At 34.1% G+C, this 18,115-nt stretch overlaps 2 protein-coding genes across 3 annotated transcripts; one reads left to right on the forward strand and one right to left on the reverse strand.

Annotated features, from left to right (window-relative positions):
- The first annotated feature begins 1,851 nt into the window (after nt 1-1,851).
- Nucleotides 1,852-6,502, forward strand: LOC101889268 (protein CASC3). 2 transcript variants are annotated; one of them, XM_005190371.4, is made up of 2 exons: nt 1,852-1,999; nt 2,070-6,502. In XM_005190371.4, exon 2 carries the CDS (start codon nt 2,137-2,139, stop codon nt 4,939-4,941), a length of 2,805 nt encoding a protein of 934 aa, XP_005190428.2. In that variant the 5' UTR covers nt 1,852-1,999; nt 2,070-2,136; the 3' UTR covers nt 4,942-6,502. The 2 variants fall into 2 exon arrangements, with proteins under 2 accessions (XP_005190428.2, XP_011295330.2); XM_011297028.3 differs by having other exon boundaries at nt 1,866-1,999; nt 2,050-6,502.
- Nucleotides 6,503-8,905: 2,403 nt separating this feature from the next.
- On the reverse strand, nt 8,906-15,596 carry LOC101888731 (peroxisomal carnitine O-octanoyltransferase). The gene is given in 9 exon segments (XM_020039221.2): nt 8,906-9,171; nt 9,240-9,656; nt 9,716-9,846; nt 10,035-10,124; nt 10,126-10,227; nt 10,286-10,501; nt 11,382-11,587; nt 11,652-12,242; nt 15,581-15,596. Coding segments are annotated over 8 exon segments (1,854 nt in total). The 5' UTR covers nt 12,214-12,242; nt 15,581-15,596; the 3' UTR covers nt 8,906-9,041.
- Nucleotides 15,597-18,115: the final 2,519 nt, after the last annotated feature.

Consider the following 18,115-nt stretch of genomic DNA (forward strand, 5'->3'; position numbering starts at 1 on the left):
CGGGTAGACCTCTATACTTGCAAGTTTTTCAAAGTTGGCCTACCTTCTCTTCATTGTACCATGGATGCATCAACGTTTGGGAATATTGATGTCAAAAAATTTTAAATGTCTTTTCAAATATAAGAAGATTTTTATTTGTTTTCTTACACGATGTCATTCGGAGGTTATTATCTATTTGAACCATAAGACTCCAGCACAGAGTTGCATTTTTCTAGTTTTGTTGAAGTTTAGCCATCTATGATTTTAGTCATGGTAGAATTAAGAAGTCATGTATTCATATGTTGACAATTTTTTCAAAATTATTCATATGACAATATCTTATTGTCAAAATTTGTATTTATAAAACAATTGTATACACATAAATCAGAGATGGGAACCTATTTTTATTCGGTGAAATTTGACAAGGAAAGTTACAGAAAATGCAGAGATTGATATGCTTTTTCGAAATGACTTTACCTTCTTAATTTTACCATGATTTTAGTATTGAGTGACTTGAATATTCTCACTCAAACCCCTGAAACGATATAGGCTACATCTGCTGATCCGGTTTTTTTTTTCGAAGATAAACGGTGAAATCATATTTTCTCTTATATATTGTTATTAGTCAACCGACCTAAATTAGGCCTTGGACAGCACAAAGTGACCTCCTCAATACAATTTTTTATTTTGGTGCCCCTACTCTGTCCAAACATATACGCAGTGTGTATTGTTTTGTTGAAAAAAATAAGTTTAAACACACATGCATATTTTCGACATTAAAAGGCAACATGATACAATTTTAGAATAAAACTTTTCTTTCATATTTGTGGGTTTTCCCCTACATAAGATTTTTGTTGAAAAAAGTTAAAAACAAATCCCATCGTGGACACTATAAGACTAAGAGAATTTTTCCTAGTTTTTTGAAGTTGTATTCGTGGTAAGTAGATGCATCAACACTAGTGACATTGATGAGTCAAAAATGTTTAAAAATATCTGCGCAAACAAGTAGACAAGTGGATTTCGCAACTGCCATGGTAGAAAATACAGGTAGATGCATCAACGCTTGGGAACTTTTTTTTCCATAAATAAGTAGGTTTGTTTCTTAATACGACACCTATCAGAGGTTGTTAAGTGATTCATTTTTCAAAAATTTTTTACAAATTTCAATAATTTTTCATTTAAAACATTTTAATTTCAAAATTGGGTTGACAGTTCATTGTCCCAGCAGCTGTGTTGATGTGACTACCCGTATTCTTCTACCATGACAACTACAGAGGACCTAATATCGCGTATATAAACATGCTTTTAGCCTTCAGCACGATTAGGCCGTTTTCAATTTACAATCAAATGTTTTATTTAGCTTTTTAACACATACCCATGGTAAAATGAAATAAAGGTAACCTCATTTTAAATCACCATTCCCAGCTCTGTATTTTCTGTAACTTATCTTGTCATATTTAATTGGATAGAAAACAGCTTCCCATCTCTGATTTGTGTATATACAATGTATTCATGAATAAATTTTTTGACAATGAGAGGTTGTCAAATGAATAATTTTGAAAAAAAAAAGTGTAAACATGTGATTGCATGGTTTTACCTTCTTAATTCTACCATGCACATACCTATTTGTTCCATAAAATTCAACTAATTGCTTAATTGTATTTTCAACGGCAATATGTTTTGCAATACATGCAGCTTTATATTCACCACATTGTATTTGCCTTTACATTTTGTAGCATACTTTAAGGTGTGGTGTTTGTTATCATTGACACAATCCCATAAAAAATCAGCAATATATCAGTTTACCCAGCCATGGATTTCATACAGAAGAGATGACAATGATTAACCGGTAATCGAGGTAACCAATACTTTATCAACATTATTACTTTCTATTTTTTGGTGATTTGATTGCGTTGTGAAAACACCTAAAAATTTTCACCAAATAAGCAAAAAACAGATCATTAAAATATTTAAAATTTCTAACAATTGTAATTTTAACACATTTGATAGCATTTTTGAGGTAAATATTTGAAAGAAATACTATGTGATTATGTAAAACTTCTAAGGCAGAATTATAAATAAAATTTTAGTCTAGAAAGAAGAAGCCGTGTGACACACTAGAGAGAATAGTTGAAAAATCGAAGCGATAGCAAAGTAATGGCCGATGTTGAAAATGTCTCGCAAGCAGCTGCGCCAGCAACTGCAGCGCCTATGACGGTCACGAATTCCAGCGCGGCTGATGCGGCCGGTTCAGTTGGGTCAAACGGTAAGCAGGAGGGTGGTGTGCAATCAGACGGTAATGCTGCATCCCACGATTTAGGGACTTCCCCAACACAAGAAAAATCGAGCAACTCACATCCCCACGATTCGGAATATGATACGGCCAGTGATCTAGAGGGGGGAGATGATTATGATGATGATGAAGATGACTTAGATGATAGTTTGTCAGATGATGATGATGAAGACGACGATTCAGAGACTGATGACGATGATGAGGAAGACGACGAAGGCGTCGAAGGTGATATGACTTCACAGGATAAAGTCGATGCTGAAGCTCAGAAAAAAGTTGATGAGGATAGAAGCAATCCACAGTACATTCCCAAACGGGGTACATTTTATGAGCATGACGATCGCACTGCTGAGGACGGCGAATGTATTGAAGTGGAGGGTTCGGAAGATGCTGATGGCCAGTCAACAACTAATGGTGCCGGTGGCAGTACCGGAGGTTCGAAGACGGCACCAACTATCTCCTCAGCTTCAAAAACTATGAAGAAATGGCAGCCTGCTTCTGCCGTGGACCGTTGGTCGCACGATCGTTTCGATCCATCTGAGCAGGCACCTAAATCCAGGACAGAGCTGGTATCTGCCTATGGTTATGACATACGCACTGAGGATGCTCCACCAAAAGCGCGAAGAAGACGTCGATATGGTCGGGGACCCAGTAAATACAATCGCAATTGGGAAGACGAAAGTGCCTACCTAAAGACGAATAACAAGGAGCGAAAACCTCCAAAGCCGTCTGATTTTCCAGCATTAAATGAAAATTCTGGTAAATCTCGACGTTCCTCTGGAAGGACACGAGAAGAAAAAGAAAACCGAATGGAAAGACGTCAGAGAGAGGGAAAGTCTGATAGATCCGAAAGACAGAGTCATTCAAGAAATAATCATCAAGATGATTATAACGATCGTAGAGAAAGGGGTGGCGAAGGAAGTGGACACAAAAGTTCCAAATCAAAGTCAAATTTTAACCGCCAAAATCAGGCATCTGTGGGCCGTCAAGCTGCTATGGAGTTTAAACAGAAAAATCGTCAATCCAGTCAGAATTCAGCAGGTCCTGCAAACCAAGGCCAGGGAAGCAGCCTGAGTAGTCGTTTGGAAGCTCATCGGCAACCAAATGCAAATCAACAGTCCCAGCATATCAACAAAAGCCCCTCCACTGGTTCTGGATTGGGAAAATCACAACAAAATCAGGTATCATCGCCTCAACAACAACAGCAGCAGCATAATGACAATTATAACAAGAAGAAAAATTACGACCAAGGCCATCAGTCTAATCAAGGATCTTCTCATAATGCTGTGGTGCCTAATCAGCAACAACAGCTGCACCAACAACAGCAATCTTCAGCTAATCATAATGTGGTTCGACAACAAAATGCACAGCAGTTGCAACCAAAACCACAGCCAACATTGCCGTCAACGAACTTGTCACAGCGTTTACAACAAGTTCAAAATCGTAATGATCCGAGCCACGTGGGTAGTGTGCAAATGCATGCTTTAGCATCACAGAATCAGCAGCAACAACAACAGCAACAACAGTTGTTGCAACATCAACAAACAGCCAGTATGATGATGGCTGCCCCACAAAACTTAAACCAAGCCCAGGAACAAAGAGGTCCACCAAAACGTTATTCAAGTCTTCGCCGCTCCCAGCATGAAGCCCAACATATCGGTGAACATCAACAATTGCAACAGTTGCACATGCAACAACAACAAGCAGCCACGCCACCAGCTATGTTGATGCCCGCGGAACAGGCAATGCTTCAAGCGAATCTCATGCAAATGTATCACCAGGAGAATATGCAAGCTCAAATGCAAGCATTACAAGTATCCCAACAGGCAAATGTACCCAAACAGGCTGCATATGCCAATGTAGGTCCTCAGGCGCAACCTCCGGGCCCATATACCGGAACAGCGACACCACAAACAGCATACTATGTAGCACCAGATGCCTATACCCCAGCATCTGCCGCCCAAGCTACTCAAGCAGCTGCCACATACGCTGCTCAACAGGCAGCACCCAATTATATGGCTCAGCAACCAAACCCGGCTACTTTGGCGGCTTATGCTAATGCTGGACCCACACCTCAACAGACTGTACCAACATCAGCTTTTGGTGCAGCAGCAGGTGTTGGTGTAGTGCCACAACCAAATCCTGCAGCAACGGCTGCTGCAAATTATCAAAACTATAATACGGTGGGCGGTACCACATACTTTGTACCACCACCGACACAAACCAGTAATCGACCTGTTTCGTTGCCCCAAAGAAGACCCACTAATGCTATACCCATACTGCCACCTTCCGACAAGAATAAATCACAAACACCGGCCGCTCAACAAAAAGTCTCCGAGACAAAAGATGAGACCAAGTCAAGTTCGTCAAATGTCACAGCCTCTGCCCCAATTGGTAGTGCTGAAAATATTGATCATATCATTGATAATATGTTTGTTCAAAGACCAGCGTTCCAACCCCCTGCAAACGCTGCAGCCGCCTCCGCTTCTAATACCAAATCAGTGGTAAATGAAACATCATTAGCAGAAAATTCAAATTCCACAAATCCTGTTGGTGCTTCCACACAGCAAGATAACAATGCGGCACCTCAAACTAGTGAAAAGCTCACAAATGAATCGGCGACGACATCTACAGAAGTTAGTAACAATAATCCAATATCAACACAAGAATGAGAACAAAAGAAACGTTATTATTATAATACCCAGTATAATAATCAGCAACACCACCATCATCAGCAACAACAACACCTTCAATCGCAACAACAGCAATCAATACATCAACAACCTACTCAAAATCAACAGCATCATCACATTAATAACAACAACAACAACGTAAATTTATTAAATAACAAACGTAAATATTTTTAGAGGAAAACCACAAAAAAATGAAAATAATTACTAAACCTGGGGAAAATAACAACAATTGCATGAAACGAAGTAAATATTTAACAGAATATTAACGACTTTACTAATCACATATTTAATTTATATAATTTATTAAAAAATATTAATTTTTTGCAAAACGGAAGGGCTAACAAGTAATAATGGCACTTCAAGATATACCTTAAATTAAATATACATAAATTTCTGGAATTGAAATTGTATTTCATTTTTTTTTATATATTCTCTCGTTGATTCGAGCAATTTAGATACTTACCAACCAATTAATTTTCTGTTCTCTTAAACCCTTGTGAAGTTTCAAATTGTACCCAATGTATTGCAGAATATTAGCTCTACATTCAAACTAATTGATCTAATTTTACTTACATTTTGGTTTGAACTTAGTTTGAAAAAGAAATTGAGTGTGCATATTGAAATGCCATTATTAATTGTAGCAGATTTTAGTAAAAAATAAGTCTGTTAAAAGTATTTATTTTAAATTTCACAGCGTTACAATATTTATTTTTCTATCGCTTGGTAACTTTTTTGATAAATTGATACAAATATAATATTATCACATTTCTTAATTCTTTCGGCCTAGCTATATCAATTCTTGTCCTTTGCATTCAACCAAGAAAAAATTAACAAAGAACATAATCGATGTAGCAATTCACCTAATTGTTTATTGTTTCAAACGTTTTTATAATGAATTTTCCTTTTCTGATGACCAAAACATTTAACACGAAGTTAGTAGCATTTATTACCTTTTAGATTTTCTAGGAATTAGAAACGTGCCCTACATAATTTTATATGAAATCAATTTATCACACAATTACAAAACAATCTACATGAATGTGTCTGAAAGGCTGCTGTTTTTTATATTTTTCTTTATTTAAATCAAAAAATTTTCTTAAAATTTCTAAAATATTTGTAATTTGAATATTTGGATTTCTTTGTTATTTTAAGACTACAACTTCTTTCTTTACCTTTTTTATATATTTTTTTACATCGAAACGAAACATATGTATTGTTTATTAAACTATATACGTATGTATATTTAAAAAAATACCTAGTTGATTTATGTATTTTATTTTTTTTATTCAAGCTGTGCTAACGCCTCTGTATTTAGAGAAACTACATACTAATTAAACCATTTATTGTGAATTAGCTTTTAGCATTTTTCTGTGAAGTGAATACGAGAAAAAATAATGTATCGCTCATCTTTATATATGTATAATTAATGAAATAACAAACAAAATATCTCGTACACAAGATTTTGAATTAAAACCGAACATAAGTGTTTTGAATTAAAGTAAAAAAAAATAAAATGAACGATTTTAATTAAAACGGCAAACGACGTGTTTATTTCATTAAATTTTTTATGGGGCGATTTAAGTGATTTGTTGTTAATTACTCGATATAATATAGCAACATTATGCCTCAAGCTTAATTATTGCAGAAAGTCGTGGTTTTTCTTGCTACAGTGATGTTAAGTTTCGGTCTGCCCAAACCCTTCATTTTACTACGAAAATGACCACCCGTCTCTTGTGATTTTCTCATATAAATGCGCAAAGAAAGGCATTTATGGCTTAAGAGAGTGGGAAATATGTTGTAGGATAAGAAGGTTCGTTCAAGTGAGAAAGTTGAATTATTTCTCTTATGCTGGCAATCAAGAAAATGACTAATGCCAGTAGGATCGTTGTTTGAATAATTTTTTCTCCTTAATTAAGTAAAAACCATTAACTCATTATCTTCTGCTATCAAGCATTGCGTCATATACTAGGATAATAGATACAAATTAGATGGTTCAAAGATGAAAAATGGATCGGGTGCAAGAGCTTTTTGCGAAAGCCTGAACATTAGCAACTGCCTATTCCAGGCAGAACAGTGAACTTAACGGTCCGGTGACTATATACGTCGATAGTTAAGTAGCCTGAGAGCTCTAAATTCATTAACCATAGAATCTGACAGTTTTTGGGTATAGGAATTCATTGGAACAAGTTAAAAGTATCTCTCGGTTTACCCGACAGATGTATTCCCTCAGCCAATGTTCGATTATTTAAAAATATTTTGACTTGTGTTGATTATTCAAATTGTTGACTTTCTATGCAGTAGGTTCTGAAGTAATGAGCCAATATTGTTCATTTTGTATTCAAAATTTCGACCTTTTATGGGGGAGGTACCAGAAGGAGTGGACCGATATATTCCATTTTGACACCAGATCTTGGGTTTATAAAAATATTGGGATGTGTGAAATTTTAAGACAATCGGACTCTTACATCAAATTTTATAAGAGTTATAACTATTTCAAATTTTGACCCTTTGTGGGGGAGGTACTTGATGGAGTGGACCAATATCTTCGCACCTGACGCAAATATTAGGATATGCAAAGTTGGAGCAAAATCGGGTTATCCTTTCTCTTTCTGTGCAGTAAATTATTATCTTTGAACATATGGACATTTTGTGGGGGAGGTACCAGAAGGAATGGTCCGATATTGCCCATCTCCGAACCCGATCTAAGTTTGACAATAATATTACGATGTACCAAGTTTGGATCAAATCGGATACTCCCTTCGAGAGTTATAGTGCGCACCAGCCAGCCAGACAGACGGACGAACGGACATCGCTAGATCGACTCCTGAAGTCGACAACTCGGTGAAACCAACATTGTTCCACTTCCTCGGAGTGATATATAAATATTACTCTCGAAGATTTTTCGAAAAAAAAAAAAAAAATTACGGACACGCATGCTCCAGAAAGGTCGGTAATCTCTACGGCAATTTCCGACCAAAAACTCATGCTGCTAATCATCACAGGTTACTGTAAAATATTGGCCAAGACTTCTCTCTGGAAGACTCTGTCAAAATGAGGAAGAAACTGAAACGGTCGAACATTTACTCTGTTACTGTCCAACTCTCTTTGGTGAGAAATATTGCATTTTGTGGGGTTAAATTATGAACGAACTGTCTTCATTCCTCGACACCAAACCAGCAGCCATTCTTCAGTTAGCCTGAAGACTAAAGTGGAAAAAGACAACACGATAATCTATCTTCGTAGATAATAAAAGTTTTTTTCTTTTTTGTGTTTATGAGGAAGCAGTTGCCTTAAAAAAACTGCCAGTCATTTAGCCTAACCTACATATCCAGGGTTTCACCGCAGTGTTAGTAAACGAAAACCATCTTAATATAGAGGGCTTAAATCTTAAATCCAATTCAATTTTACATTTGTTTTTCATCTTTCCTTGTGCCGTTAAGTAAAATAAATAAATTATTGTAATCATATAAAAATACTCTACCATTAAAGAAGCGAATTGCTATCATTTTTTCGTTTGTTTTTGTTTTTTTTATTTAAATAATGTTTTTGTATGTTTCAGTGTCATTTTACTCCTTTGAATTTCTTCGTATGGGACGTTTACAAAAGGCAGGTTATTATAAATGCATCTCTGATAAATGTTACCGGTACTTATGATGGGTGAGTTAAAATAGAAGGATATTCATTTAGCCACTTGCCCTTGAAATCTGTCTGATGACATTGTATTGTGGCCAGATGTCTATAGCCTACAAGTGACAAGGTTCATCCCATTCGATCCTTGTTAAAACTTTCCGAAATTCTATTCAAATTAAAAATAAATTGTATAATATAATAAATTATTATAAAATATAATAAATTATTATATAATAAATTATATTAAAAATAATTATTAAAATAAAATAAACAAAACTGCTTAAGTGGTAATGTGTGATTCCAAACAAAAGAATTGAGTATTTTAAATGCGTTTATTGGCTTAAAGATAGGTAAACTAAGTAACACTTTGTACACTGTACACTGATAAACAAAGAATTATTGCACGGTTTCAATCATTTATGTGCTTAAAACTAATAAACAGTACACATTTAAAGCTTAGAATCGCTACACTCATCCAAAAGTGATTTCATTTTGCGGAATGTATTTATAAAGTGTTGATTAAAACGATGGGCACTGGTTTTCATGCTATCACGGAATGCGCTGGTTTGAATAAAAATGCTAAAAAATGCAATACGATAATAATTTAATTATTCAACTTTCATAGCATTTTCTCTATATCCACTTACCATTGAGATGTAATGGTATAAAACACACCATAACCATCTAATACCATAGGGGCAACGAAACCAACATTTACTGAATAACCTAAAGTACTGGTGGATAGAACAAAATTTCCACCACCACCGGATTTTGTGTACAAGGGTTCAGAATAGAAATCGGGTATATCCATTTTATTCTCGTATGCTATACACCATAGACCAAATAGATGACGATCAACACCATGACCTTTGCGTGCCTCATTCATCATGTGATTATGGTGATTGACAGCTTTACGGAATGCATTGACTATTTCCGATTTTGTGGACTTGTTATCGCTGGCTATCTGCAGGAATTTATAAACGTCACTTGTACAGGAGCGTAAAGTTTCCGTACGTCCATTGTAATAGTGACGCATTAAAGCTGTCTCATACACGGAGGCAATTCTGCAAGAAATAATGTTTTGGTATTTGCAATTTACAGTAACAGTCCATATATTTCTTACTCATTGTTCATTTCGTAGTAAGCCAATTGCATTATTACTTGTACAAAGGAATCTGGATGTAATTTACAAGTTTTTATGTAATCCTTGCCGTAGTCGTAGAAAACTTCATGGGTAATTAAAACATCAGTTCGCTAAAATAAATTTTAATTCGTAAACAATATGAAACAATTCATTATTTTTTAGCAGTGAAATATTGTCCAATAGCTATTGCATTCAAATAAGGTAATCCCATCTACATCATTTTATTATTCATTGATAGTATATTACCACAAATGAACAACCATGGACAATATCTGAAATTGTAATAAATGTAACTCACTCTATCATCACAGTCTTTTTTAACACGTTCAATTTCCGATTTCACAGTTTCATCCAAATTAAACTTTAACTCTGTTATTGATACAACAGGCGTTTTTTTCTGCTTCAGACCAATCGGGTTCAGGTAATTCAAATAAGCTTAATTGAACGAATAACACATAGCTAACACTAACTGTACCATCGTAACAGGAATGCTGCAGAAAAATTAGATGTAAATACGTTCATTTAGGTGTGTAAAGATTCCCTTATTACCTCTCCAACACAGGCAAATTTTCCATTTTTATAACCAATTAAGGTACTGCTTCGATCTCCCCACTTCGAGTGGTAATCACCATTGACAGCAACTTGTGAAATTTCGGCATAATCTTTTGGTTCATTTTCATCCAATACAACGACAACATTGGAACTTTCAATCCATTTCAATGTTTCTTTATTTTCGGGGCATAGTTCTTTTAGATATGTCCGATTCTATAATAAATACAAATTATGAGTTTGTTTGAATTTTTTAGAAAGATTTTTAAATGCATTAATCTTTTCTGAATAATTTGACAAAAATTAAATAAGTCTATATCTAAATTAATGTTAGTAAAGGTCTTTTGAACAGTCTATGTGGTACTTGGATCGAAAAAAGCTATTGAATGTCTTCCGGTTCAAACCGATGTCCAATAACAGTCAATTTATTCCGATATTCAACATTCATTCATTAAAAAACAAGTAAGCAAAGGCTATAGTCGCGCGGGGCCGACCATGTGATACCCCACAACACTACAATATGTTAGAAGCCCCCTTATGCCCAAATCCATCAAATCACGGAGCACTGTTCAGATATTCCCCTTAGCATTTTGACCAGGGCCCAATATTGACGCACTCAGTCGTGCTGTTATTTGTTGTGGTCGATTTTACAGCTAAATATAATAAAATAGCCATCAAAAATGCTAGAATCTTCTATTTGTGATCTTTATAACGGCTGCAAAATCAAGAACATTTTTAGTTGTTGGTCCATTTCAACCCCTAAATATATATTGCGGACATCTTTGAAAACAATAGGGCCAGCCCTTCTGAGACTAACCCTACCCTTGTGAAAATGTTCCTGAGGATCGGACGATAATTGCAATCTGTATATAATAACCTCAACCTCTGTTGTAAGGTGAAAAAATATTACAAAATATACACTTCAATATTTTAAGTCAAATTGGAAAAATCGCATGCGATTAAAATATGAAAAAAAAAAATAAAAATATGTCACAAAATACTACAAAATCTATATTAACATCCATATATATTATCTATATAAAAAGCTCGATCGTAATTTGCCTCTAAAGGTATATATTCTTAATAGTTAGCTTACCTTGGCCCAAGATGTACGATCATCATGTGTTAGTACTGGCACACAATCACCCATGGGTTCGTAGTCAATAATACTGCGTACTCTTTGTAGTAGCACTAAAATTTCTTGGGGTGTAATTAGGGTACCATCTTTATGTAAACAATCGAACATAAATAAACGTCCTTTGCCCGAAATTAATGCGTGCGATGGAGTTTTACCCTCGGTAACTAGAAAAAAAAAACAGTATATTTGAAAATATCGGCTATAGGATATTGTGCCTAGTGAACATACCAGTCTTAAAATGTTTTTCAATATGATCAATTTCTTCACCCGGAACTCTTGTGGTAGAAAAAAATCTCTTATACAGAGCAGATGAATATTTTATTTTACCACCATTCGATGATAATGGCTTTATTGTGGCTTTGTGCAGCAGATCCCAAAACTCTATTGTGTGGTAAGCTATACGTGCCATGTTCTTCAACGCATATTGTGGAGTTTCTGGTATACCCAAAACTTCTAACTTGACAGGCATAGACATTACAATGTAGGGATTTAAAGGTAGCCTCAACATGTGGTAGGCATAATCATCCCACCATTGATCTAACCAATTTTTCATTTTTGAAGCTCTTTCCTTTAGTTTGGTGTGCAATTTGGCACCAATACCATTTTGGAATTCTTTAATGGCTTTTCTTGCACTTGCTAGTTCTTCATATGTACCAAATGGTTTCAGACTCTCATAGTATCTTTCCATTGTCTCATGCAATTCAGGCAGTGGCAGCGGTGGTAAGTCTTCATCGAAGTCATAGGTGTTGCGTTGAGTTTCATCCATGAAATAAATTGATGCTCGATCCATTGTGAATTGTATTTATTTGTATATTGGAACTGTAATAATACAAGTGTAAGGTAATTTTAAAATTATATTACAAATATTGTTTCAAGGAATTTCACGTTCAATATAACTTCTAAGTCTAACCTATCCCAACAAAACAACATTATATTAAGTTTTGTTTAATTAAAGTATTTAAAATAAAAAAAATATTTTAATTTGTGTGGTTCAATTTACACTGTTGCTTATCTCTATGTTATTTATTCATGCAGTTCGTTGCCTTTCGTATAATTGTGTATAATGTAATTTGTAAACACAATATACGCATAATTTCAATTTAATCATACATTGTCTTATTCACTTGAGTTATTTACATATATATAAATATTCAAGCTCCGTTAAGCGTTTTCTTTTTATTGAACAACATGATCGAATATATTCAATTACATTCGTATACCTTCGATTGGACTAATTAAAGTCCAATAGTAATATAAATACCTACGATGACAAGCATATTCAAAGTCCAATTTGTTATACTTGCAATTTAATCTTATTATAAAAAGATTTAGGCGTAGCAAATCTAGGGGCTCTACAATGCTTTATATTATCAAAAGTGGGGTTCGTTAAGAAAAAACTGATATTTTTTTACAACAAAAGTGTGTTTTTTTGCAACAGAAAAAAATATTCTTATTACTAATCGAATATACACCCCGAAACTACATGAATCTAGACAGGGGGCCATACCAAAAGGGTGTGTTAAAATCTTCTGATAAGACACACGCGCTCTCCCTGTCTATGTTGTTTGTCCAAATATACGACGGCTCAAAAATGGGGACTGATACTGATACTGGACAGATTATCTGCGGCCTAAATGTTTGCGTGCCCAAGACTTTAATACACCCTCCAGAATATTTTCGCGATAATATTCGGCATTTATTCTGGTGCCACGATCGATTAATACGATAGGAGAGCGACCATCGGCTGTTATGGCGGCCCACACCATTACCATGGCCGGCGCTTGAGTTGAATAATGCCGATTTTAAGCAGGGGGTAGTGGTGATGAGTAAGTAATGTAACAAAAAATTGTCACGATAAGTTCACCATGGCGCCGGCCGGTTTGGGCCGCCATAACAGCCGATGGTTGCTCTCCGCTCGTATTAATCGACCGTGGCATTAAAATAAATGGCAAATATTATCACGAAAATATTTTGGAGGGTGTATGAAAGATTTGGGCACGCAAACATTTTGGCCGCAGACCTTGACATTCCAAAAGTACTCAGCTCGCGCAACCAAAGAATGGTTACAAAATAAGGTTCCTCGCTTCATTTCCAGCGCACAATGGCCACCAAAATCTCCGGACCAATCTGTTGGACTATTGTGTCTGGAGTATTTTGGAAAGCAAGGTTGGCACTAAAAAATACCAAAGTGTCGATCATCTCAAGCAATCGCTTCGCCGGTAATGGGCTAAAATACCTCACCATCATTCGGGCAGCGTGTGACGGTTTCATTGGCCATTTGAAGGCCATAATTCGTGCCAAAGGTGACCAATTCGAACAAATCTAAACTTATTATAAAATTTAATTCCATTTCCGACAATTTTTGCTTTCATTTAATAAAATTTTAAAAACATTTAAAATTATGGCTTTTGATTTTTTTATCTTACCCTGTATGATTGAATAGCAAGTTTGCAGTAAAAATTTTGCATCAAAACAATCTGCCTGACAAAGATATTCAACATTTACAGATATTTGCACATCGACCTAGTGACGCTAGGAACAATGTTTTCAACGTTTATGAGTGAGAAAGGTATTTCATGTCTATTAGATATCGAATAACATACGTTTTGGTGCCCCTATTCTGTCAAAACATATACACAATTTGTATATGTGTGGTTATTGTTTTGAATTAAAAAGAAAATAATTTGATTGATGATTGATAATTTATATGCAACAAAAATGCATATTTTCCACGTTGTCGGACAACAAAATGTATTATTTTGGAATGAAACCAAATTGTCCCTATATCTTAGATTCAATTTTGTGGAGAAAGCTCAATATTTCATTCATATTTTCTCGGTTTACCCAAATATAGAAATTTTGTGAAAAAAGAGTAAAATAAACAAAACCAATTGTTGAATGTTTAAAAATATATTTGACACTATAAGACTCCGTTATGGAGTTGCATTTTCCTTGTTTCTTGGAAGTTGAGCAACCTTTCTTATTGAGCCATGGGTAATACTATGATAATAACAATAATTTATAATAACATGACAACCCACATTACATGTACTTATGATTTAACAGCATCTACAAAATCTATCTGGCAAAAATATTCAGTAGTAATTACAGGTCTTGGTACGTCGACCTAGTAATGCTAGGAGAAACATCTTCAATGATTACGGGAGAGGAAGGTATTCTATGTCTCTTTGATATCGAGTAACACACGTTGCGCACAAAAATATGTCGGTTTATATCCGATGATTTGTTTCAAGACAACCAGGCACTTGGTAGTGAATTGTAACCTTATACGAAATGGTATTTCATGTGTTTGTTTAGCAAAGTAACACAGTTACACCATGTCTTTTTAATGCATAAAATTAGGAACTTTTTCGGGTTTTTTATATTATATCCACATTAGACGCATTTGCACTAATTGTTGTCTAATTCATTTAATTTACAAATAAGTTTTTAAAGATTTTGGACTTTGGAACCTGCTTTTTTTAATGTTGCGAAAGCGATAGTCTGTGAATAATAACTCTTTTTAAAATCTCAGTTTAAAAATTCCAATACCATTGTAATTTTTATAAATAGTTCACTAAACTTGATATTACAAGTAATTAAAAACACTCTCCAGTAAATTTACTATTATTTTAAGAACTGTAATACTTGCTTATGAAAATTACTTTTGGGTAGGTTCAAAATGTCTTTCGTCCAACTAGACTACCACTCTTGTCAAATATACAGACAGGACTGAACACAAAACAAAAGGTCTAAAGTCTATACATACACTGGAGGTACGACAGTCTGGCTGATAAATGAATGAATCAAAATAAACGCAAGTGTTCAACGCAGGTAGACATGAAAAACAAAAACAAGTATTTATTATGTCTAGTGGTCAAACAACGTCACTGCAAATATCGGTCAAACTCCAAGGGGGGACAAACAAAAGAAATGTGAGAAAGCGATAATGTTTTAATGTTTATTCTAATTTAAGACTCAATTGGTGATCAGAAATTTGACCCAATATCTAGGTTGTGAGCGTTGTTAATTCATTCCACGCGCAGACGACTACACATGAACATGGGTTTGGACTTTGAACTTGATTTCGGCAGTGCCGCCATTGTGATGATGATGTAAATATAAACTAATTCAAAGGAGACCGTTTTATAATTTACGAGTACGCCTCCTCCACCGAGAATACGGCGAAATATATAAATAAATATTTTTATTTTATGTTCTCAATCAAAACACTATGTATATTATGTATAATAAACAAAACTGCACTAATTGTCTAATTGTACAATTGTTTGTTACTTATTCATTTATGCGATTTGTATATTCATTTGTTTGTTGTGAGTCTGTCGGTATATCAGCTGGTTTTTGTTTACTATCACTGCCTTTACACGGTGACATTTTTTAACCATGCCATTTTTTTTTGTTGGTAAAAGGTGTAGAGAGACAAGGATAGAAGAAAAAATGGCACGATAACCCACCGCACAGGGTTACATGCCATTTTCTTTGCAATTCTCTTTTTGCTTCTTCTGAATTTTTTATGATTTTGACATTTCATATCGTTTCTTTATTGTAATTTTTGATGCGTTTCTTTTATTGTGATGTGATGTTTTTAGTGATTGAATTGTATAGTGAATTATATGAAAATTAATTGGAAGTATTAAAAAGTAAAAAAAGAAAGTTAAAATAAAAGTTAATAATGCTATATTTAACACCTCAATAACTTTTTCCATCATTTCTTCTTTAGATTCACACATTTAATTTTAAATCACTTCTTTATAAATATCTGTTACAAACAATTAGCTCTATACGAAATACTGATTAAAATAAAATGTCAGAAAAAATGCCAAGCACTATTATCGTAAAATGCCACCGTGTAAAGGCGCGAAGATTTACGCAGAAATTTTAAAAGAGAATTGATAAAAATGCCAGCTAAAAATTGCACCGTGTAAAGGCAGTGTATGTGCTACTATACCTCTTTTTTTGCTTTCCTTTAAGCACTATTCGTAGTTGTTTATTTTTACAGTTGTGTACCTATAAGTGAACCATGGCCTCAATACTCGTTCTATGAAAATAATGTGAAATGAAAACAGAAACAAAACAAAAGAAATGCCAAATAAATAAAATTATAAAGGATTTATTTATAATAATATATATTTTATACGTTCTTCACTGTTAAAATGTCTTATTTTCGTTGTACCCATGGCTCAATAAGAAAGGTTGCTCAGCTTAAAAGAAACTAGGAATATGCAACCCTGTACTGGAGTCTTATTATGTCAAATACACTGCCTTTACACGGTGCAATTTTTAGCTGGCATTTTTATCAATTCTCTTTTAAAATTTCTGCGAAAATCTTCGCGCCTTTACACGGTGGCATTTTACGATAATAGTGCTTGGCATTTTTTCTGACATTTTATTTTATTCAGTATTTCGTATAGAGCTAATTGTTTGTAACAGATATTTATAAAGAAGTGATTTAAAATTAAATGTGTGAATCTAAAGAAGAAATGATGGAAAAAAGTTATTGAGGTGTTAAATATTGCATTATTAACTTTTATTTAAACTTTCTTTTTTTACTTTTTAATACTTCCAATTAATTTTCATATAATTCACTATACAATTCAATCACTAAAAACATAACATCACAATAAAAGAAACGCATCAAAAATTACAATAAAGAAACGATATGAAATGTCAAAATCATAAAAAATTCGGAAGAAGCAAAAAGAGAAATGCAAAGAAAATGGCATATAACCCTGTGCGGTGGCTTATCGTGCCATTTTTTCTTCTATCCTTGTCTCTCTACACCTTTTACCAACAAAAAAAATTGCATGGTTAAAAAATGTCACCGTGTAAAGGCAGTGATAGACTTTTTAAACATGCAACAATTGGTTTTACTTCTTATTAAAATTTTCGAAAAATCATTATTTTGGGAAAAACACACGAAACTTGAAAGTAATTTCGACGTTTCTCCACAAAATTGAATGAATAGTAGGGCAAAATTGTTTTATACCAAAATTGTCCATTTTGTTTCCCGCTAACGTGGAAAATACACATTTCTGTTGTCTTTAAATTTGAAAAAATTTCAAATTACTTGCATTTTTATTCAAAACAATACACACACATATATACAAACTGTGTACATGTTTTGACAGAAAAAGGGCACCAAAAGTGTGTTGTATTTAGGGGGTAGCTTTGTTGTACCTTCAGTAATTGTGCCATGGTACAATGAAATAAAGATAATCTCATTTTAAATTAGCATTCCCAACTCTGCATTTTCTGTAATTTACCTAGTCAAATTTCAAAGCATAAAAAACAGTTTCCATCTCTGATTTTGTGTGTATACAATGGATTTATGGATTTAGATTTTGACGAATTTGACAATGAGATTTTGTGAAATGTATAAATTTGAAAAAAATTTATTAAATAAAAAAGGAACTTGATGCATTGAATTTGAAAAAAAAAATAAACAAACGCGCGAAAATTTAATGAAAAATGAACATTTCATGAACAATCATCCATAAACTGACAACCCTCCTCTAAACACAAAACACCAACTCATTGATTTTATCAAGGAAGCTCATCTAAACCTGTGATTTCTTTTTTCTGTGATACAATCTGTGATATTTTTCATTAAAATACTATTAAACAAATACTAACTTGAAATCTCGCTCCCCCTCCCACATTTTTCCTGAATT

The sequence above is a fragment of the Musca domestica genome, unplaced genomic scaffold (assembly GCF_030504385.1).
Source record: "Musca domestica strain aabys unplaced genomic scaffold, Musca_domestica.polishedcontigs.V.1.1 4, whole genome shotgun sequence".
Lineage (NCBI taxonomy): Eukaryota > Metazoa > Arthropoda > Insecta > Diptera > Muscidae > Musca > Musca domestica.

Bases quoted from the DNA above. Each gene is read 5' to 3' on its own strand.
- LOC101889268 (XM_005190371.4), top strand. From the start codon at position 2,137: ATGGCCGATGTTGAAAATGTCTCGCAAGCAGCTGCGCCAGCAACTGCA.